At 41.1% G+C, this 23656-nt stretch overlaps 1 protein-coding gene across 4 annotated transcripts in view; it reads left to right on the plus strand.

Moving 5' to 3' along the window:
• Window positions 1-16190: 16190 nt before the first annotated feature.
• pcdh9 (protocadherin 9) overlaps window positions 16191-23656 on the plus strand; it is a 135630-nt gene continuing 128164 nt past the window's right edge. For all 4 annotated transcript variants that reach the window (XM_018745895.2, XM_018745913.2, XM_018745905.2 and 1 more), the window contains exons 1-2: window positions 16191-16662; window positions 17228-20377. In XM_018745895.2, the coding sequence (XP_018601411.1) occupies window positions 17345-20377 (3033 nt within the window). In that variant the 5' untranslated portion in view covers window positions 16191-16662; window positions 17228-17344. The remainder of the gene's footprint in view (window positions 16663-17227; window positions 20378-23656) is intronic.

Here is a 23656-nt window from a genome sequence, read left to right on the forward strand (position 1 = left end):
ATTAAAATGGGACAAGACTCAACAGGTTTTTTGTGATGCCATCAAGTGACATGGGACCGAAGAATGTTCAAAACAAGCCTCGTCCAGAGGTTTCTGACCCCCCGCCTTGCTGCTGCGGAGAACCTTTCCTGCGGCTCCCTGTTAATTGCTTCATAATCCCATGTGTGGTTTGAAAATATCTGCAGTACACAACCTTTCTTGGAATTGCTCTTGGAATTTTTAGGTGTTTGACAGCAAATCCACATCTTCATCACCGTGAAAGATACCCCTGAAAGTTATTAATAACTACTGATCCCAAATGATGAAAGCTGTCTCAAGCAATTAAAAGGGTTTAAATAAACCTTGATTCAGTACAACTGAGTCTCTCTGTCTGCTTCTTTCATGATTTAGGTCTGCTGAGCCACTTTGCCTTTTCAGCTCATGCTTTGAGATAGCCTCCTATCAAATCTCATTCAAATGTCATTGCATTGTCTTTGGTTATTTAAATTCAGAATGGTTCCCTTTTTTGTTTTAGTGATGCATGACAGGAGAGCGCTACATTCGATCAGACACGGTCTGTGCCCGTGGTTCAACATTCATCGCGAGCTTCCAGCTTGCCAGCAACCTGTGCGTCACCCTGGATAACCAGCTAGCCTTCTCCCACTGCATAGCAACAGCAACGGGGGGCTGCAGGTAGCCTCCTTCTACTGCTGCTCTGCTCAGCAAGCTGCTAAGCTTGACCGGTTTCAGCGAAGCATCCAGCTATTCTTATTGCGTGTCCAGTAAAAGAGTGAGAATAACAAAACACCTGTGTCTAATAGTAACAATACTAACAGTAATAATAAAAGAGCATATATGAAATGTATAGAAATATTCAAAATCTTTTTAAATATTCAAATGTCCAAAACATATATAGAAACATCTATAAAGGGATACATTTGAAAATGATGGCTAATAGCAACATTATTTATTTTTTGTACATTTTAAATTCTCTTAGCTCTTGCTATAATAGGCTAGAAATTAACATAAACAGGTCGGTCGAATAAACTGGTCAGATATACGGAACCCCGGCAAAACAGGCAAGGAGGACACGTGCAATGTGGATGGAAAAGATGCTCATTACAAGGAAGCCCAGTGACAGTGCCTCTGTGGCAGCGGCCTGCTGAGGTTCTGCACTGCCTGCACTTTGTTCCCCAGAGCTACTGCCAGTGACGTGCCGCTGCGAAGAAGGTGGTATGTGCCCATTGTTTTGGCTGCCGATTACCAACACCTCAGCTGGACGTGAACAACAAAAAGACCCAATGCATGTAGTACTTAAAAAATGGAATGGAAAAGATCTTGATGTCCATTGTTTGAGCTGAGCAAGCCAGGCAAGCATGGGCGGTTTGAGCCACATGAGGACCGCTGTTTCCATTCTTCTCTGACGGCATGTTCTCTTACCACCACAGGCGCTGTTATTTTAATTTGCACAGCACCTACTAACACAAAGGGATCAGAATCTGTCAAAGTACTTAGTTACATGTTTGACATTGTTGCTATGGATATTTTACACCCCATTGATGAATTCCATCTCTTTATACTCTCAGCAAGACAGGGTACATATGTCGCAAAGGCTATTTTTAAAAAGTATTTCTTCTGTCGAATTAAGTCTTTTGTACTTTTGAACGAAGCACTCCTTTTCAATATTTTCAGTATTTTTTTCACATCCACGCAGAGGCAATGAATCATTGAAGCAGTTTATTGTAATTTAATTGGCTTATTTTGAATTGATTTGTCAAAATTTCTGTAAGATTTCACATACTGTAAAAAAACAATTTAAGTGACTTATAATGTATTTCAGTTATGGCCTGTTGCTTTTCATTTAAGGTTTTTTTTTTCAAATAAAAAGAAAAGAAAAAAACCTTTTTAACGTTGTGGGGGATCAATTAAAAGTTATTGTTTGGAATAATGCTTCCTCTCAAAGCACACTTCCTCTAGAATTTCTTGAAATGGGTTCCAAAAATTAAAATCTCAGCAGGTCTGGACTTTAAAGCTGTTATGTATCAGCTCAGAAATCATTTTTCAGCATACATGTTGTGTTATTCCATTATTCCTAAATAAAAATTCTGACTACGCTTTTGAAGCTCTGCTAAAAACATGCTTGATTGGATATTAAATTTAAACACCCCAAATCCTGATTTGTAGGTTGTAAACATTAATGATTGGGGAAATGCATATCTCTAAATATGTATTTGTGTTAAACGCCTTAGGGAACGAGAGGCTGTAATACGTCTTGAACCAAGCCACAATTAGGGCAAGTCATTACACATTGATGGCACGAGTCAGGTTGAGAAGTGCACTTTAGAGGGGAAGGAAGCCCCCCCAGCTGTAGGGGCTGGCAGCTGGAGTGAAGAAGAGCAAGTCCAGTTATGCAGCAGATGTGACAAACACTTTGAAGGGAGAACTGCAATAGAGACCACACATCGTGACGATCAGGTGGGCCTTATAGACACACTCAGCCAGGAGTTTCTATAAAGAAAAAAGACAAAATTCTTGGTATTGCTGCATGTAACAACAGCACAAAATATATTTATTGTTACCTGTTAACATTTATTACATTATATTACATTTATCCGTTTAGCTGACAGTTTTCTCCAAAGTGGCTTATAATGTTAAACTACTTACAATTATTTATCGATTTATGCAGCAGGATAATTTTAATGAAACAATGTAGGGTGAGTACCTTGCTCAAGGGTACTACAGCTGGAGGTGGGATTTGAACTTCTGACCTTTGTGACCTCATTAGAAGAACTATATATAATTTTTACATGTATTGTTTTATTTTACTATTTTACTGATTATTTGTGATTGTGATGTGATTTTATAAAATTACATAACATGACATTTTCTTAAGCCTGCAATGGACTGGCATCCATCTAGGGTGTCCTGCCCTCATCTTTGTACCCAGTGTCTTCAGAATAAGTGGTTATTGAAAGTGGATGGATGGATGGATGGATGGATGGACATGTTTTTTAGCTTCAGCTTCATAAATACTAAAATCACTCTTTTTATCTTTTGATCTTACACATGACGACATAGATTCCATCTCATAGCTGAATTATTAACATATAACATTAAACCTGACATAACACGGCTTGATATACACTGTATGTTTTCATAAAATTCACAACGTATTTCAAATATGTCCTCCGGCTTTTATCTTCTTCTTTACAGATGTCTTTTGACCAAAGTGGTTTTGATGCTTTTGTGGAGAATCAGTTTTACTCTTATCATAAACATGCAGGTTTCCCAGCAACAATCTTTTATTGAAAAATAAATAGCTAAGTAAATAAAAAAATAATTCCAGAACCATTTCTGTCCATGCTCACTATGCCCCTGCTACACCTTGCAAGTGAAAATATGCAAATTATGGATCCTTACAAATTGTAACATTTACAACATGATTTTTGAACATGGTAACACTGCCTTTAGCCAGAGAAGGCAATGATTGTAAACCTGTTCATTTATTAACTCAAAAAAAGAGAGTTCTACAGAACACATTTAAAGAAAGTGCTGAAATAATGTTGAATAACTTCATAACTGTGGTCACAATCCAGTAATGCACTGTGTACAAGCTGCATTTGACATTCACTGGATATCTTTTCCTCTATTTACTTATGGCCTTTATATCTATTCTGCATGCTCATTATTAATAAAATTATGTCTTTCAACGGTATAATAGCATGCATTTTATGGGTCATTTCCTATTCTGAGTGGCATGGAGAGAAAGTGTTTTTTGAATTTTGCCCTCCTGTCAGTATGGTTCACTGACAAGATGTGTCTATGGAAATAAATTATGTCATACGTATTATAAAGCACTTGTTCATTTGTTCTAATTCCTGCTACAGCAAAATCATCTGAAATGTGGCACTATAAATATCAGCTGCAGGTGACAGTTTTGAAAACTGAGGAATAAAGTATTAAATTAACGTAAGTAACAAGTACTGAAAATCTTTCACTCTGTTGTGAACATTTTGATGTTTGAGGTTACTGACATGCCTAAAAAAATAAATGTTACTGGAATAGCTTTCTCCTGTCTTAAACCACTGGATCCACATCAATGTGATAAGATGTTCTGCCCATTGCACTGTGGACTTGCTAAGAGCCTATGGCACAGTAATGAGGAAAAGTAGCAACATCAGCCTGCAACCTGCTCAGCACCCATCTGTCCTCATGTTTAAGCTCTTTATAGTTGGGTTCATGAGTGTTTTGCAATGCTCAGCTGCCTCTCATTAGACTATGGGTATTTAAAATGCAATTTACATGTTGTCCCCCCGGTCAACTTTAAGGGCCACCCCACAAACAATATTACCATTTCACTTATACACAAATATGCTTAATTTACACTGCTTTAATATAGACCCTGTTTTACAAATTTACCATTTATTACACTGCAATCTAGGAGCCTGTGCAACAGGGCAGCAGGTGGCATGGTGGCTAATGTCATTGCCATGCAATCAGAAGCAATGGGTGCAAATTCCACCTGCTGCAGCCCCTCTTGAGCAACATTCTAACCCTAAATTAGTTAAGGTAACCCAGCTGCATATGAAAGTAACTGTAAGCGGCTTAATATACAAAATTCACATTGTAAATTCATGGGTGAAAGAACATCAGTAAAATGATTGCATCTGTTATGTAAATAACACTAATGGCTTCTTTAAAATCTCGCCACTGAAAATTATGGTAAAAGACATACTGTACCTGAGAAATATGATTATTAATGATAACTCAGATCCAGTTAATTACGCTCATTTGCCCTTTGTTTCTACCCAGAAGGCAGTGAACATGAAACACATTAAATCAGGAGACAAAGGAAGACATAACCCTGCGATTCTCTGATGCTCCTTTGAAATATCACTTTGATACGTATTCATAGTGCCAATAAAATGAGTTGCATTGCTTGTATTTTTGCGACAGATTCTCGATGGATATTAAAAGTTGACCAGATGTCACAAAAGTAAACGGTAGACTCCAAAAACAAATGCAAATCTGCTCCGCTGTTGTCACCGTGAAAACACATAGATTCACACAGAGTACTGAAAACAAACTCAAAACAGGCTTTCATCTGCTAAAGATGTGGATATCTTTGCAACACAAAAAGGAATGTTTGACCTTTTGGAGCTTAAAAAAAATGTCACTGTTGAAAGATTCCAAAAATTATGAGCAATTTAAAGAATGTCACAGTCAGAGCTCTCAAGTGCTTCTGTTTTGTTTCATCGGTCTAAGGATATTTTTTATTGATTGAACAATGTGTCAGTCAGTCTCAATAGACTATTTATGTACAGTACAGAACTTGTGAAATATCACCAGTCCTTAAAGAACTGGGGTAAAACGATAGCTTGGTGCATTGAATGACACAGATAAAACTTAATATTTTGTTCTGATAACTGTCACCAACTTTCTTTTTTCTTCGCCTAAATGCTGTATTTATATTCCATTCATGTGAGGGGGTGCGGTGGCGCAGTGGGTTGGACCGCAGTCCTGCTCTTCGGTGGGTCTGGGGCTCAAGTCCCGCTTGGGGTGCCTTGCGACGGACTGGCGTCCCGTCCTGGGTGTGTCCCCTTCCCCCTCCGGCCTTACGCCCTGTGTTGCCGGGTAGGCTCCGTGACCCCGTATGGGACAAGCGGTTCTGAAAATGTGTGTGTGTGTGTGTGTGTGTGTGTATTCCATTCATATGGCAGTTGCCTGACTTAAGTGTGCATTTTGTTATAGCTACTATGAGTTTGTGCTCTTCTGAATTTGTAAACCTATCAGATGGACAGGTCAGTGAGTCAGCCCAAGAAAGTGTCTCTTATTTTTTATGTTCCTATTTGATATTCTAGAAACGGAACTGAGGAACTACTATGGTATCTAGAGGTCACCATCTGCTTTATCGTAGCAAAAGCATTAATGATACCTCTTAGATTGAGAAGAAAAAAATGCAAATCTGTGATGGAGTCACAGAAAACTTGAGCTGGTACATAAATCTTCACCTTACATCATCAGCTTAGATTTCAAGAATTCCAGGTGAATATTTTGCTGAAACAAGGGTAGGTGAACTGCAGTTTTCAAATACACACACACACACACACACACACACACACACACACACACACACACACACACACACACACACACACAGGCTGAGGCCGCCTGTCCCAACACAGGATGCAGGGCTTGGGGGGTATGGGACACACCCAGGGCAGGATGCCAGTCCGTCGCAAGGCACCCCAAGCAGGGCTTGAACCCCACACCCACCAGAGAGCAAGACCCGGCCAAACCCATTGTGCAACCGCACCCCCTCCAGTTTTAAAACACATTTCCAAAAATTTCAAAATAATGTGTATACTCGCTCATTCATTCACCCACTCACTCGCTCCATGGCAAGGAAAGTATTTATAGATCATTTCACCTCTTTATAATGAAATGTTTACTATAAGATTCTAGAGGTAAAATCAAATCTCTGAAGCAAAAATATATCCTGTAAATTAAAGCTTTGCATTAAGCATTTCACAGGCAGTTTATACAGGGAATATTAAACCTTATAGAGTCCTAGGTGGTTCACATCAGCTCATACACTACCCCTATTAAGCAGTTAATGAAGTGTCAAGGCTAATCATTCTCTTTTAGGACATTGCTAAAGCGGCTTTATTAATCACGTAGATATATACCTGCAGAGCTAGCTCATTAGGAGAAAAAAAAAGCTGTGAAAATAATAAATGACTCTCATATTTTCTGGTATTGTTCTGCACGGTTGGGGGATTTAGCATTTCTAATGACTGTATTTACAGTCACTGAAACATATTTTACAGTTTTAGTTAAAAAAAAGAAAGCGACAAAAGTGTAACTTTTTTTTTGTGTAGGAAAAGTAGAATTCATAAGTACTAGTAATCATGCAACATTTGAATAGCATATAATTACATTTTAAAGGTTTTATCACGAAAAGAGAAAGAAAAGAAAGAAAATGAAAATGCAAACTGTTCACAAAAAATAAGCATAGTCCAGTGACCCACATAGGACATATTTAGATCCTTTGTGTCGTTTGTGTTGAAACAGTCCAAGCTATTACCTGAGAAGTTTTTTTTTGACGACAGACAATATACTGAATATAAAAACAAAAAATAAATAAAAAATGAAAAAAAAAAAAAAAAAAAAAACTGGCTGTAATCCAAAACACGAAACTGCGGTTTTAATTATGTATAGCTGGATATGTTCTACGAGTTTCATAAATAAATAAATAAATAAATAAAGATCCAATGGCATCACGCTCTAAAGGTTGATGAGAAGCGCTCTGAGGAAAGCTTTCCTATTACACTTTATCCTGTCAAGCTGGGAGTTGCTCTTAAAGGGGACTAAAGCATGTGCCTGACCTTTGAACTCTGGAGGTCAACCACAGGTCTGTTTTGATACTGCAGCTTAGAGAGCCCTTTCAGCTGGTTCTCTGCCATTCAAGCCCTTTTCTCGCTCATACACTGATCAAGAGAATTGAGCGTGCAGTCTCAATTGGGTTCTTTCCTTTTTTCTTAACCTTCTCAGATGGGTGCTCATGGTTCCGTTTATTGCATTGCCCATTCTTTGTTATTATTTAAACACAACAAAGAAGTGAAAGCATTCCTGCTACGCAAAAGCGTGCTGTGGAACATACCCAACTTTCTCTAACTTTTGGGAAATCAGAGTTTTATCTGCATCTGTTAGCATCAGGTTTCCAAACCTGTCCTTTTCATGAGGATAATGGATTTCAAAACGTGAAACATATACTGACAGATATTACCAAAATGTCACAAGAAGTAGGAAAAAAAAACCTTCAAAATCCTTTTGTGGAATGACATTTCCCTCCTACAAAAGTCAGCTGTATTTAATTCATACTTTCTATCTGAATGAATTCAATGTGCTTTATCACTTTGCCACAAATTTATTTCAGTCCGGAATGAAGTGTGGCTGAATTTTCCCATTGTCCAAGTCTGAGGCATATCTGTTCGCTTTTTCCATGTTAATTTTTCATGTGCTCAACTTCAACTTACAACTTAATGGAATGTTTAAAAAGTAAACCTAGTCAAGTTCTTATCGTAATATTTATCAGCCCCAATATTAGCCCAGGCCACATCTCATTTGTTGGCTATCAATGACATTTAAATAATTCTTGAAACCGCAAGACAAGATTCTGAATTTTCTGAATCACATACATGTCTTTTAACGTTACATTTTCAAATTCGGTATTTCTTAATGATCACAATAATGCAAAGGTACAGTACTTCATGTACTAGAGCTGCTAGTGGTTTAAAATAATGCAATTTAACTGTTTCCTCATTCAGTCTGTAGAAATGAAGAGGAGTTTTTATTAGTGGCTACATTTTTAAAACACCATGTTTCTACGGTTGTTTCACTGGAAAAAAAAAAAAAAAAAAAAAAAAAACATACTTGCTATCTGTGTTTTCAAAGCAATCCATGCATTTTGAACAAAGACATTTAGAAATATGACCTCTGAATGTTCAACAGGCAACCAAAGTCATTCCATTCTGTAACAGAGAAACCCAGGGTCATTCTCATTTGCATATTGAAAGTCCTTGATCAGCAGGCAGAGGGTTAGCTTGATGGCGAAACGCTCCACCTGACTTATCCTCTGGTCTACCCAGCCCAAACCCGTGTAAAATGAGCATGGCCGTGGATGATAGCAGGCTTACAAAGCATTATCCTGCCAAGGGTGTCGGATTATGATAAACAGGTGTTGCAACAAAATTGTAATGAGTATTTAAGGTAATCAATGGCAGAGCGCCTCGGATGTGACATCCGGCATTACCTGCGGTAGTTTTTGTGAGTGAAAGCAGTGAAGGCGATATGGGATGTGGTTTCCGGTGTATTATGGGAAGCCTGTCTGACGAGATGAACTGTAAACACGACGAGCTCATTTCTGCAGTTGCCCGTCAGGTAGCCAAAAGGGCTAAAGCCCAAGAGGACGGGAAAATAAATGAGTAAATAAAGTGATGGATAAATAAATAACCCAATAAATTTACTGCAACTACTAGAACGTGATTATCTCTACCAGGCAGAAACACCATTGCAGTGGTTTAATGATGCTAATTTGGGCTTCATTTGTTACAAAATGTAATACATTATAAATAAATAAATAATAAGCACTGCTTGTTTATTCAACCCCAAAAATAATTTGAGGCTACAAGGCTGTACTACCTACGTGCCTATGTTCCAAGTATGGCAAGAGCCATTTATCAAGCTGTCGTTGAGGAGAGGCCGAGGAGCTGGAATCCGAGAGGAATCGGCGGAGAACCTTGAACATTGGTCTACAACCTCGACCTTAAAAAATTGCATTTGCCACTGCCGTGCACAGGCGTTTGATTTGCCTGTTTCATGTTTTGTGTTTCGGTACGGTTACGGAAAAGGTGTACGGGAGGGGTCCATAGCAGAGCTGGGAGCTCATTTGTTTTTGTTTGCAGGGAAATGTTTGCACAGGTGGTTGTGTTCCTTATTGCCTGTCTGAGGCACTTTATTTTCTCTGCAGAAGATTTCCAGATATCATTAGAGAAGGTGATATACTTCATAGTGTCTTGGCTTCTTGGTATGTTTGGAACATTCTTTTCTCATGTAAGGTAAAGCACTATTATTCATTTATCGAAATCAGGTAGCTATATTCCTATGTGCTTATGATGACTTTTAAAACATTTAAGCAGAAGATTATCATTTCCAAATGGCATAACGGTTAAAGAAACATTTGAGTTACATTAGCTAAACATTTTAATGAAATAGATGAGGTTAGATGTAAAAACCGTAAGCTGTGTAAGAGGCTGCAGATAAGGGTGTCTGGAAAGATAATAATTTGTAGAGCTGATCTATATCAGCAATTATGTCACCAATTAAACTGCAATACTTTTTAGCTTGTCAAAACACATTAAAAAATCAGTGTCTTAGAATCTCATTTTGGCACCCATTTCCTCTGTTTCTGATCCAATAAGAAACAGATGTGCAGTCATTAAGTCTGATAAAGGAGGGAGATAATAAGTCTTTAGCCGTACCGGAAAAGAGCACGGTCAGTGTTAACAGCATAGTCCATGACCGCTTGTTTTGACTATTTAGCAAGATTTCCTGTTTTTTTTTTTTTTTCCTATAAATTCATTTCAGGTATTGTGAAAAGATATTAAAACAGAGCCACTCACAAAATATATCCATATGCTTTTCTATTGAACCTTCCCGCACTGAAAAAGGCCATAATCCACTTCCATAGCAAAGATGAACACATGACCATTGACATCAGCCCCCCACAACACACACACACACACACACACACACACACACACACACACACACACACACACACACACACACTCGCTCGCTACTCCATGCTGGTAATTATGAGTCTCAGTTAGTCACTGTTGATAAGTAAAGTAAGTGAAGTTAAAAAGTCAGTGCGGTACTTGATTATCCTTAGATGATGCTTTAGACATGAAAATCCTTTGGGTTTGGAGGCATCATTGCTGTGTGTTGATCTGTGTCCAAACAAGTAGCACAATGACTGATGATCTTGCAAGGTAGAATTTCTGGCGACTGTATTTTGTGTTTGTTCCAGCTTTTTCAGTCACTATATGCACTTTTGTATCAGAAATTTATGATGTATTAACTTTTTTGTTCTCCTCGCAAGAAACTTTAAATTTACACACACACAAAAAAAAAAAAAAAAAAAACTACAGGACAGTTCTGTAAAAACAAAGATGGTTTTTGTTGTTGCTTAGTCGTAACAGTGCAGTGGTTTCGTTTAGTTTTGTATACTTGTATTGACAAATATAGAAGGTGGTAATTTTAGATTCTATATGATATATAAAATGCTTATCAGGTTTATTTTCTCAAAGCTGTGGTGCCGGATTATGTAAAATTAAAATAAATAAATAAATAATAATGATAATTAAAAATGATTTAACAGAATGCAGTTTTTACCTATGGAACAGCACGGGTAAAATTTTTCTCAGTCCAAGGCATTAAGCATGTCAGTGTCCAAGTTTGATGACCCTAAAGATCTTACAGCAAGATCTGCAGGTCATTGCAACCAAAAAGATTGGCATTCACCGTTTATTGAATAAATCCAGCAAACTTATTTGTTGTGTGGTTACTGGTGCATTCCATGGCCGCCCAGCATTTAATCCAAGCACCTTCTTCATATAATTACCTATATTGACATAAACCACAGGTGTTTCATAGAAACAAGCAGTGCTTGGCTTTGTTTTAACGAACCAAAATAATGTTTTATCATGTCAGTGAATTCTATGTATCTTAATATGTTGGCAAGGCAAGAGGTACAGTCAGTTTCTGAAAACAGTCCCTGTAGACAACCAATTAAGCTGCAGCTAATAAATGAACTACCTGTTGGACTAGAATGATTTCACAGTTTTCTCCAGAAAAAAAGTAAAGTTTATTTCGCAAGACTTAGTTGTTACCATAAGAGGGTTTCCATCAAAATGTGCCATTAGAAACATAATAATGATATCCTCACGTCATTTATTAGTGTCTGCCCTTAAGAGCAAATATGTACTCATTAGTGAAACAGTTGTATAAACAAACAAAAAATAAGGAAAATTAAAATGTTTTCACAGAAAAGAAAAAGCATAACACGCACGTTAACACTCTTAAATACCATGATTCTTGAAATCAGGTTTCCATGGTATCAATAGCAGCGAACATCACTGAAACAATTTTAAGGTCATGAAAACGATTCCCAAACTAATTAGGTATGTACCATACTATGATGTTTGCATAGGAACAAATATCATTGACATTGCAAAAACTGGATCATTGGATAAAGGAGGGTGCTATGTGAACTATGTACTGTTCTATATCAGTTTTAATGACATAATGGAGTCATGTGGTGTTTTGAAATATGTATTTCGGTCTTTGAGAAATTTATCCAACATATTCTCTCCAGTATACAAGTCCAGGGGGCCTGTGCCTACATCTGGTGGGTCTGGGGGTCAAGTCCTGCTTGGGGTGCCTTGTGATGGATGTGGCATCCCATCCTGGGTGTTTCCCCTCCCCCTCCAGCCTTGTGCCCTGTGTTGCCGGGTTAGGCTCCGGCTTGCTGTGTCCCCGCTCGGGACAAGTGGTTTCAGACTGTGTGTGTGTACAACTCCCCCACTGATCTTGTGCTGGCAATCTTATGTCTGTTGACCAGACAGACAGAAGAATCAGAGTAAGAAAATTTCTCTTAGATCATGTCTGAGGCCTAAAACAAAAGGGTAAGCTTTCTATGCATATTGTAACGACCCACGTTAGTGTGTATTCATGCAGGAATATTTGCTTATTGTAAATAGTTGAATTGCGGGTAAATTGTAAATAGAGTTGGGTTCAACCACTAGGGCAATTTATGGGGAAACTAATGGGGTGACTGTGTTTGCTAGTCTGTGGAAAGAGAAAGCCTGGGGGTACTAAGCAGGCTGGGAAAGCTGGATTGGAGTGCAAATCCTTGAGAAAAGGGGGTTCTCAGACCAAGAGCATTGTTTTTCTGGCTGCTGGTGTTCTAAAAAAAAAAAAAAAGTTTGCGATGAATCTTTGCCAAACCCACAGCGCAGTGTACCACAATATGATGCATATAAACTTTAAGCTCAAAAGTAGTGATTGGTCATTTAAATAACAGGAACTGAATTACCTGGAGTAATTATTGCCTACAATCTAGTAAACTCTGTTAGTGCCAAGCACTGACAGCAGTACAAAACAGTTGTAAGCAAATATAAGATGGAAGAGGTTTTTCCACTGTTGATTTGGAATAAGTTCTCTTTGCAGTAGAAAACCTCTAGGTGGTACTGTTTACCATAACACAAAGACGGTACCATGCTTCATGTTTCCTTTAAGCTTCACGGCAAAAAGGTTCCTGAAGCAAAAATTAAAAAAAAAAAAAAAGAAAGAAAGAAAAATATAATAATAATAATAATACACACACACACACACACATTTTCAAAACCGCTTGTCCCATACAGGGTCGCGGGGAACCGGAGCCTACCCGGTAACACAGGGCGTAAGGCCGGAGGGAGAGGGGACACACCCAGGACGGGACGCCAGTCCGCCGCAAGGCACCCCAAGTGGGACTCGAACCCCAGACCCACCGGAGAGCAGGACTGTGGTCCAACCCACCGCACCCCCTATAATAATAATAATACAAAACAAAATCAATAACAATTCAGTGAAAATAAACATGGTGAAAAGAAAGACATGCACACATACATACAACATCTGTGTGATGGGGTTATGTGTGTGGAGTGTGCATGTGCCTGTGTGTATGTGTGTATATAAATGACAAGACTTGCGTTTACATAAACTAACAAACTGCTGCTGTAACATTTTGGTAGTGTTGCATAACAGGTGAGGCATTTCTGAGGTATGATATCTAGTTTTTAAACAGCTAGGTAAACACATTAACACAGTTCCTAGAAATTATGAACTCACCTCTATTTTATTACTGTCTTACGCAAACATCTTTCACATCCTAACTAGACTTCTTTGTTCTTAAGATTTTTGTCTGTCAAGAGCAGTAGGACACTAAATCAAGAAATATACTTCAACAATCAGCTTATTTATCATGCAGCTATCTGATGAAAACCAGCTAAAAGAAGAAGAAGAAAAAAAAAAACATAGTGTTTCTGAAATATGGGTGATGGGACCTGGGCACTATGGATAACCTCTACAACAAAAACAATAAGGTGGCAGGGTACAACTGGCTTTTAGGGAAACAACACTGTCCCAGACACTTTGGGATTTTAGGGATAATGGTCCTCTAACTGAAGTCGGCGGTATCTTGACGTACTCATCCTTCTCCAAAGAACTGAGCTTTGAGGACACTAGTTCTCCAGCTGAATACTGCAGCATCTTCAGGAATAAATGACTCCACTAGAAGCTCTTTGTGTTCTTTAGGAGACTCATCCTCTAAAATTAAGTAAGCAGTATCAGGAGGAACACCTCTCTGTCGCTGTTGGTTGGTTTACAGAACATTGTTCCTCTTCCTGCAGATTGCACCATCCTTAGGACCCCCACTCTCTATTAAACACTGAATTCTACAGACACTGCATCTCAAGGCTGAAAGAAACAACACATTATTACTTTTAACTATCAGACATTGAGTATGGGCTCTAGTCCTGTAACTGAAGCCTGCAGTATCATGAGGAACAAAAATATGTCACAAACACTTGGTCTTCAGGACATTTTTCCTCTAACAGAAGAAGACATTATATTAATATCTTAAAGAATGCATCTCTCCACCAGACACAGACTTCAGGGACACTCATCCTTGATGTGAACCCTGGAGCATCTTTAGAAACATGTGTTTCTACCTGACACTTGGTTTTAGAAACTCTGGTCCTGTAACTGAAACTTTGAGTATGTTGAAAAAAAAAAAACTCATCTATCTAGTCCATGGTGAGTTTCAGGGTCACAGGTTGTATAAATAAACCATGATGTGTCTTAAAAAAACCAAAACATTTGGTCTAATCAAACTGCTTCTATGAAGAGAAATGTGCAACATTTCAGGAAACATTTGGTTTTATGAATTATGGCTCTTAAGTGAATCCTACTCATTATGAGGAACATCTCTCTTCACCACACACTGTGATGACTTCTGTGACGCTGCTCCTCTAAACTGAAACCTACATTCTCTTAAGGGACAAATCTCTGTCTCAGAAACTTGGTTTTCATGACAATATTCCAACCTGAGACCACGATTATCTACCAGGAACCAAGTGTCACATACACTGGTGTTTGAGAAAAGGATTATGAACATTTGAAGGAATACATCTCTTCAATTTAAGTGACTGTTCATATGAACTGAACTGTAGAACATTTTTTAAGAACACAGCTCTTCTCCAGCACTTCATATGAGAGGCTATGTTCCCATTAATTCAATCAGCATCCTTTTTAGAAACACATCTCTGTACTCGCTATTTAGATTTAAGGACACTGGTCATCTACATGAATCCTTAAATATGTTAAGAAACCCATGTATCTAGCAGATGGTGAGTTTCAGACACGCTGTTCCAGTGAACAGAATCCTGCAGCAACTCGAGGAACACATCTCTGCACCAGACACTGTCCCTCTACACTTAAACCTGCAGTATCTTGAGGGGTATATCTGTCTCAAACACTTGGTTCTGAGGACGCTGCTCTTCTACCTGCAGCCTGCAGTGTTTTGAGGAACGCAATTCTCTCCCAGATACATGCTTTCACATCCTCTGAAGATGATTCTGCAGGTTCTGAGGAGGTTTCACGTCCCTTCAGAAGACACAGGGACTTGGGGTCAGCGTTTCTGTGAACAGAAATTGCCTTCATCTTAAGGAATATGTGTGCCCCCAGCGGCGCTTTGAGGAGCACACGTCCTCTCTAAGAAACAGTGATTTTTACATCATCTAGACATGACTCTGCGCCCTTTAGAAGAACGTTCCCGTCACCAGACACCTGGCTTCAGGGACGCTGCTCCTGTGAACTGAAGCCTGGAGGGAACACAACTCTGTACCAAATTCTTTGTCTTAGGGTCTCTGCTCCTCTGACTGAACCCTGCTCCTTTTGAGGAAAGTATCTCTGCAACGGACACCACCTTGCACCCACACCGCTCCCTTCAACTGAATCCTGCAGCATCCCGAGGAACCTTTTCACTCGCACTCGCCTGGGTTGTGACTTTATCTCCATCCAATAGCGGCGTTTCCCCTCCTCCGGGCGTGACGTAGTCACAAAGGAGACCCAATGGGAGGTGTCGGGGGCGTGGCTAGATGGGATCCACACACGCCTCCGGGCTTGTGGAGAGTTTGCACAAGAAATTCAGTAGCATGAAGGGTCGACCGGGAGCGCAGGAGCGGCAGAGTTACCCCGCAACACTCATCATCGTGCATGGATACGACAGCTACCTGTTACTACAGAGGACATCTTTTACACGCTTTCCAGTAATGCTGCGCGGATCGTGAGGAACATACTGGTCTTTTGCTTTTGATCTATCTTCGCTTCAAAGGGACATAATTTACCACCAATATTAAAAAAAGGGACTTGGATTAGAGTGATCATGGGAAAAGGGACAGTCGCTGACTTCGCGGTCTGTGATGAGGCTGTGATCTGAAACCGAGCGGTAACCCGGCGGCTCCTGCTGTGTGTGTTTGTGTGTGTGTGTGTGTGTGTGTGTGTGTGTGTGTGTGTGCGCGCGCGCTTGTGTGTGTGTGTGTGTGTGTGTGTGTGTGTGTGTGTGTGTGTGTGTGTGAGAGAGAGAGAGAGAAAGAGAAAGATCGCTCAGGGAGGCTTGGACGGACCCACAAACATGAACCGATCACCTGATGGTGCTCGCCGGAGAGGATTGCAGGAAACCGCAGCGCTGCGCTCCATCCCGCAACCTCCGAGGATGGAAAGTTAAGGCCAGAAACGAAGAGTACCAACAAAATAAAACACCTATTTTTCATCCCCCTCTCCGTTTCCCCTTTTAAACCCTTGCTGTTTTTCGGATGGAGCACAATGCATTTCTTCACCAGGGTATATACCTTGACACATACATAAATAAATGTCCATCAGGATCTAACAGCCGGATCAAGTGAACAGTTTATTATTTTATTTTACTCTGGAGAATGATGGGAATTGTATCAATACTGCAACACTGAGCATCCGAGGGGCTGTCGGAAGCGCTGAGAGCATCTCCAGAGGAACCGGGTAAGGGAGCCAGCAGCAAACAGCCACCACGTTTATCCTCAGCGTGTAAATATCACTCCCCTCCTTCCACCCTCCTTCGCTGCCCCTCTGAGTTTGTCACACGAAATAATCCGGATCACATCTATCCTCGTTTCATTCCCCAGCACAATAATGCATTCAGAAGTTTAGATCGCAAGTGCCGAGGCGTTTCCACATGAAATTATAATCATTTTCGCATTTTTTTTTCAACTCCCCGTGTCTCGAAAGAAGGACGCGAAGTACTTGCATGGCTGCCCCGTTTGCTGCGTTTATCCCACGCTTTTGAACGTAATGAAAAGATTAATAATTGCCAGCAAACCAGAGGGCAACACAATAGCAATTCATGCCATCTAAGAATCATGACCGTAACATTTAGATGCATGTTCTTTGTCTAAAAGCATATCATACCTACGCGCTTCCTGTTGGACTACAGAACAATTAGTTTCAGTTAAAAATTAATTCAACTTGTGTTTGTCCTTCAGCTCGGATGGTGATGTGGTTGATATGGGGAATGATTTTTTAACATGTGGAAATTGTTTGTTTTTAGGATTGTGTTGGATGCTCCTTGCTTACACACACAGGGTTTAATGAACCCAGGAGTGTAGCTTCGTTCGATGGGGGGAAATTATCCAAAATAAGAGGAGAACGATAAAAAGTGGTTGCCATGGACCTTAAGGATTTTTACCTGTTGGCTGCCCTGGTTGCCTGTTTTTGGCTGGACCCTGCCGTAGCCCAGGAGCTGATCTACCCTATCCGAGAGGAGCTCCAAGAGAATGCCCTCATTGGAAACATACCAAAGGATCTGAACATTTCCCACATAAATGCTGCTACCGGAGCGAGTGCTAATTTGGTTTACAGGCTGGTCTCTAAAGCTGGGGACAACCCTTTGCTCAAAGTTCTGAGTAGCACCGGGGAGATCTTCACAACTTCGAACCGCATCGACCGGGAGAGGCTGTGCCCCGGCCCTTCTTATGAGGAAAACGAGTGCTCTTTTGAGATAGAGGTGGTCATACTGCCAAACGACTATTTCAGGCTGATTAAAATAAAAATTATAGTGAAGGACACAAATGACAATGCCCCTATGTTCCCTTCCCCCGTTATAAATATTTCCATCCCGGAGAACACGCTGATTAACAGCCGCTTTGCTATCCCCTCTGCCACTGATCCAGACACAGGCTTTAACAGCGTGCAGCACTATGAGCTTCTCAATGGGCAGAACACATTTGGCCTGGATATAGTGGAAACCCCAGAGGGAGAGAAGTGGCCCCAGCTGATTGTGGAGCAGAACCTGGACAGGGAGCAGAAGGACACATATGTGATGAAGGTCAAAGTGGAGGACGGCGGCAACCCCCAGAAGTCCAGCACGGCCATCCTCCAGGTGACAGTGACCGATGTCAATGACAACAGGCCCGTCTTTAAGGAGAGCCAAATGGAGGTCCATATACCCGAGAACTCCCCTGTGGGCACCTCTGTGGTGCAGCTACAGGCGACTGATGCCGATGTCGGGTCTAACGCTGAAATCCGATACCTGTTCAGCACACAAGTCTCCCCGGCCACTAAAAGGCTGTTTGCGTTAAACTCCACCAGTGGCCTCATCACTGTGCAGCGGCCTCTGGACAGGGAGGAAACAGCCATCCACAAGTTGTCAGTGCTGGCCAGTGACGGTAGTCAGAGCTCGGCCAGGGCTACTGTCACCATTAATGTGACGGATGTGAATGACAATCCTCCTAATATAGACCTGAGGTATATAATCAGCCCCATTAATGGCACCGTGTTCCTTTCTGAGAAGGATCCAATCAACACCAAGATCGCTCTGATCACGGTGTCCGACAAGGACACAGACGTCAATGGTAAAGTTATTTGTTTTATTGAAAAGGACGTCCCCTTCCACCTCAAAGCTGTATATGACAACCAGTATCTGCTGGAGACGTCCTCGCTGCTTGATTATGAAGGCACGAAAGAATACATCTTTAAAATCGTTGCCTCAGACTCCGGGAAACCGAGTTTGAATCAGACCGCTTTGGTGAGAGTCAGGCTAGAAGATGAGAATGACAACCCTCCGATCTTTAGCCAGCCTGTCATTGAGCTTTCGGTCATGGAAAACAACAAACGTGGCTTGTTCCTCACCACCATCAGCGCCACGGATGAGGACAGTGGCAAGAATGCAGAGATTGTTTACCAGCTGGGACCCAATGCCTCTTTCTTTGACCTGGACCGCAAAACAGGAGTTCTGACAGCATCAAGGGTTTTTGACAGGGAGGAGCAGGACAGGTTCCTCTTTACAGTCACAGCGAGAGACAATGGAACCCCGGCACTTCAAAGCCAGGCTGCCGTGATCGTGACCATACAGGACGAGAATGACAACAGCCCCAAGTTCACCCACAACCACTTCCAGTTTTTCGTGTCCGAGAACCTGCCAAAGTACAGCACGGTGGGCGTCATCACTGTAACGGACGCTGACACTGGGGAGAATGCAGCGGTGACCCTCTCCATACTGAATGACAATGAGAACTTTATTTTGGACCCTTTTTCTGGAGTTATAAAGTCCAACGTGTCTTTCGACAGAGAACAGCAGAGCTCTTACACCTTTGACGTGAAAGCGGTGGACAATGGCCGACCACCATGCTCCTCTTCTGCCAAAGTAACCATAAATGTTATAGACGTCAATGACAACACTCCAGTGGTGATTTATCCCCCTTCAAATGTCTCATTCAAGTTGGTGCCATTCTCAGCTATCCCTGGCTCGGTGGTGGCTGAGGTCTTTGCTGTGGACAGTGACACGGGAATGAACGCGGAGTTGAAGTACACTATAGTGAGCGGCAATAGCAAGGGATTGTTTAGGATTGATCCCGTAACAGGCAACATCACCCTCGAGGAGAAGCCAGACAGCAGTGCAATTGGCCTCCACCGGCTGGTGGTTAACATCAGCGACCTGGGTTATCCCAGATCTCTGCACACCCTGGTCTTGGTTTTCTTGTATGTGAATGACACAGTAGGCAACGCCACCTACATTTACGACCTCATCCGCCGGACCATGGAGACGCCCTTGGACAGAAATATTGGCGACAGCAGCAAGGCTTACCAGGGAGGTGACAACTTGACAATCATGATAGCCATCATGGCAGGTGCCATGGTGGTGATCGTTGTCATATTCATTACCGTGCTGGTGCGTTGCCGCCATGCGTCCAGGTTCAAGGCCGCGCAGCGGAAGAAGCAGGGTGCCGAGTGGATGTCGCCAAACCAGGAAAACAAGCAGAACAAAAAGAAGAAGCGCAAGAAAAGGAAGTCACCAAAGAGCTCCCTGTTGAACTTTGTCACCATTGAGGAGAACAAGCCTGATGATCCAGCGCATGAGCCAATTAATGGCACAATAAGCCTTCCTGCAGAGTTGGAAGAGCAGGGCATAGGGCGGTTTGACTGGAGCTCCGCACCCACCACCACCTTTAAACCCAGCAGCCCTGACCTGGCCAGACACTACAAGTCGGCTTCACCGCAGTCCGCTTTCCACCTCAAGGCCGACACCCCAGTGTCAGGGAAAAAGCACCATGTGGTTCAGGAACTCCCCCTGGACAACACCTTTGTTGGGGGCTGCGATACTCTCTCCAAACGATCCTCCACCAGCTCAGACCACTTCAGTGCCTCTGAGTGCAGCTCCCAGGGCGGGTTCAAGACAAAGGGGTCCTTGCACACCAGACAGGTAAAAGAGCCCTTTTACTGGTATATAAGTACTGCATATAATTGTCCTGTGCACCAGTACTGAAGGGCCACTATGTCATTTTTGCTCTGACTTATGATTCATTACGGACTGATCTGTTGTTTGTATCTATGTGCAGTACTAACAAATTTTAATTTGTCTGCTTCTCTTTCCTTTATTTTATTTCTTTTTTTTTTTTTTTTTGTAAACTGAAGTTGCTTCTGCTTATTCTCTTGTCTGAATATTTAACACATTTTTTTGTTTTGTTTTCATTCACAAGGGTGTTTCGCATCCTCATGCACGTGGGTTGTGTTTGCTTTTGGAGGCAATCCGAAACCAGACAAAATGTGTTTTAACTTTCATTTCCAAATGCTTTAATGAAGCTCTGCTTTCATAATCTGTAAAAGAAACATTTTGTTCATATCGGCTTAGTTAATAATGTCCTTTGAATACTTACTGCATAAAATTCACAATTAAACACTATGTAATTACCTATTGTAGAAATCAGAGAAATTATAATCCTGTTTTATTTTACATGAGTGTTTTTATTTGTTCGTTCATATTCAGTAAATTGTCTGATTTTTGTTGAGCAGCTTTGTTTCCCAATGTTCCTTTGCATGCACCCACTACCTTTTCAATTTTATACGTGGATGTTGGACATTGCTTGGTTACATTGTCATGCCTTTTGTTTTCCTTGTATATCTGCAGCCTGAAGCATGCTGATCTCGAAACTTGAGACAAAGTGAAATTAAGGAGGATTAGGATTTATTGAAGCTCACATTTCAACATAATCCCCAATTTTGTCAGGGCCTCATTCGGATCGAAATACAATGTGTACTCTATGTTTGACGGGACACAAGGCGGGCGGCAGTGATGGCGGCTGCCTGTAGATGGCACTGTTGCTTTGCCAGGTTTGGTGTGGCACGGAGCCAACATGCAGCAAGTCCTGTCCTCGGTGGGAGAAGGGGAAGGAGCAGACGCTCACTGGAAAATCCCGATGCTTAATGACAGAGTGAACATGCAGGCAATTCGTAATGGCAGCCGGTGTTGTCGGCGAGAGGATCGGGCCGGTTCGGCGCGGGACGCCGCAAACGTTGTCAGTGTGAAGTCAAGTTGCTTCGGCCACGAGTGCGTTTGATGTGTTGACCGTGAAAGGCGAGGCGAACAAAGAGGGCATTTAGCTTAATGGCATTTCCAACGAGAAAGAGAACACAGCATTCGCCCGAGAGCATGGCACATGGGAGATGACATGTTTTGGAAACGGGCTGGATTGCTGTTCCATGAAATTTAACCCATCACGTTTATGGGTGCCTCTGGTGCACTCTTAAACTTTAAATTGCATTTCAATAAGTAGGTGAAGGCTGATCTTTAGGGGTGCGCATTAAGTCTAGTTAAGTCATGCAATTTCCTTTTGGCAGTTCATCGCGTTCCAGTACGATTCCGGAGACAAGATTTCTATCGTTTGCAGAAATAAATGCTGAGAGCTGTACTCCTTTGAAAGCCCTGGTGATAATCTTTTTGACTGACTTCACAAACTGGGACATACTCTGTATACAAAGCGAAATCCATTATTGCTTGAAATTTTGAGGAAGCCGCAAACCCAGGGACCTCTCTGCGTGACTCCTGCCGAAAAGTCATGCTGTTTAGGTGACTAATTATTTATTTATATGCATCATCTGCCGCATATTTGCCATGCCACGAAGGCAGAGCGGGGCTTGTGAACGTCTTCAAGCTGTTCTCACGTGAAGGACTATTAGGTGCAGCGATGCTGCCAAGTGCTCAGGGGTTGTGGGTTCGAATTCCACCCCAACTCTCGCTCTTTTTTGGGCTTGTGTGTTCTCCCTGCATGGGATTTCTGGGATTACTCCAGTTTCCTCCAGTATTTTTTTTTTTTTTTTTCCAATGCAAGGTTGCCATTATAAATGACTATTAGTTCTTGGCACACCTTACCTGTTTCACCTAATTTTAGCTGTTGCCATTTTTAGCCTTTTTAGTTATTATACATAACTTATGTTGCTATGCCTATGCCTCTGTTGTTGACGATAAGGCCATTTTCTCCTTGTCCTTCTTTTGAATTCAGTGTAAACCTCAAGTTAACTTTAAAGGACAGAGTGCAAATGTGTTGTTATTTATCAGACTGACTTTGTATCCCTTCACATCTAAAGCTTCATTTGTACATATGTATTACCTTATGGTGTTCTCTCTAGATAGGACTGAGTTCAAGGGTGCTCAGAAAATACCTATTTTTCCCCTTTAATTTTTCTGGTCAAAGTGAATACTTTCTGTGTTTTAAAACATCATTAAAGGGAATGTTGACATGTGTGTAAAGGTACAAAGTATGTTCATTCTCCACATGGAACAGACTCAGAATAAAGCATTTCCAGTAATATAATGCTTCCCATTATGAAATCCCTTCTAAAAAAAGGAACCCGTTAAGAGTAGAATACCGGAGAAGAAACGATTGCTGTGTGCTGCATTTCTTGTTTGCTAATGGCTCCATCTGATTTGCATGCCTTTACTGTTGCCATGTGCTTATGTTTGTGGTAGCTACTTGGCAGATGAGAGAGAGAGGAAAAGAGAGAGACAGATGACAGACTTGAATGATAATGTAGTTCCAGGATGTAGAATGTGCAAAAAAAAGCTTTGAAATTGCTTCTGGGAATTCCCATTAGAGAGCCTCATATTGGGTCGATAAAGGTAACTATTAAACTAAAGGACAGAAATGGCATTGGATGGTATTATTTTCCCCAAGTGACTCTCTGCGTCAGTTATCCGATCTGATGGATGGACGCCTTATCCCAACAGGAGCTTTTTGAGACCTTATGTTGTACATTTTCCATGGTAATTCTATGTCTTGTGGGAGTCTTAGTTTTCTTCAGTTAATTTGCCATAATAAATAAGGATTAAAATAGTGCAAAATGGAATGATTGGGGGAGTTTGGAAAGATTAATAGTCTATGACAGTATTGCACCTAAGGGGACGATTGTCTAGCCGTACCTATGGAGTAGTGTTGCTGATCCAAACCTCAGTGATTTTTTTTTTTTGAGAGCACTCATATTTTTCTGCGGTTTGAGGCCAGTGTCAGTTTTTGCATCTGCATTCTAGTCATAAACCATTTTACATTTGTTACCAGTGTGAAAGTCCAGTACAAACACGGGCAACCATTTATTCTGTTGTTCAGGTAATACGTAATTTTTGACCTTATGAGAGATGATAGGAGTAATGATATCAGAATTAGAGAAAATTAGTGAGAATTAATGAAAATTTTAGTCGTACGACACC

Source organism: Scleropages formosus, chromosome 12 (assembly GCF_900964775.1).
Source record: "Scleropages formosus chromosome 12, fSclFor1.1, whole genome shotgun sequence".
Taxonomy (NCBI): Eukaryota; Metazoa; Chordata; class Actinopteri; order Osteoglossiformes; family Osteoglossidae; genus Scleropages; species Scleropages formosus.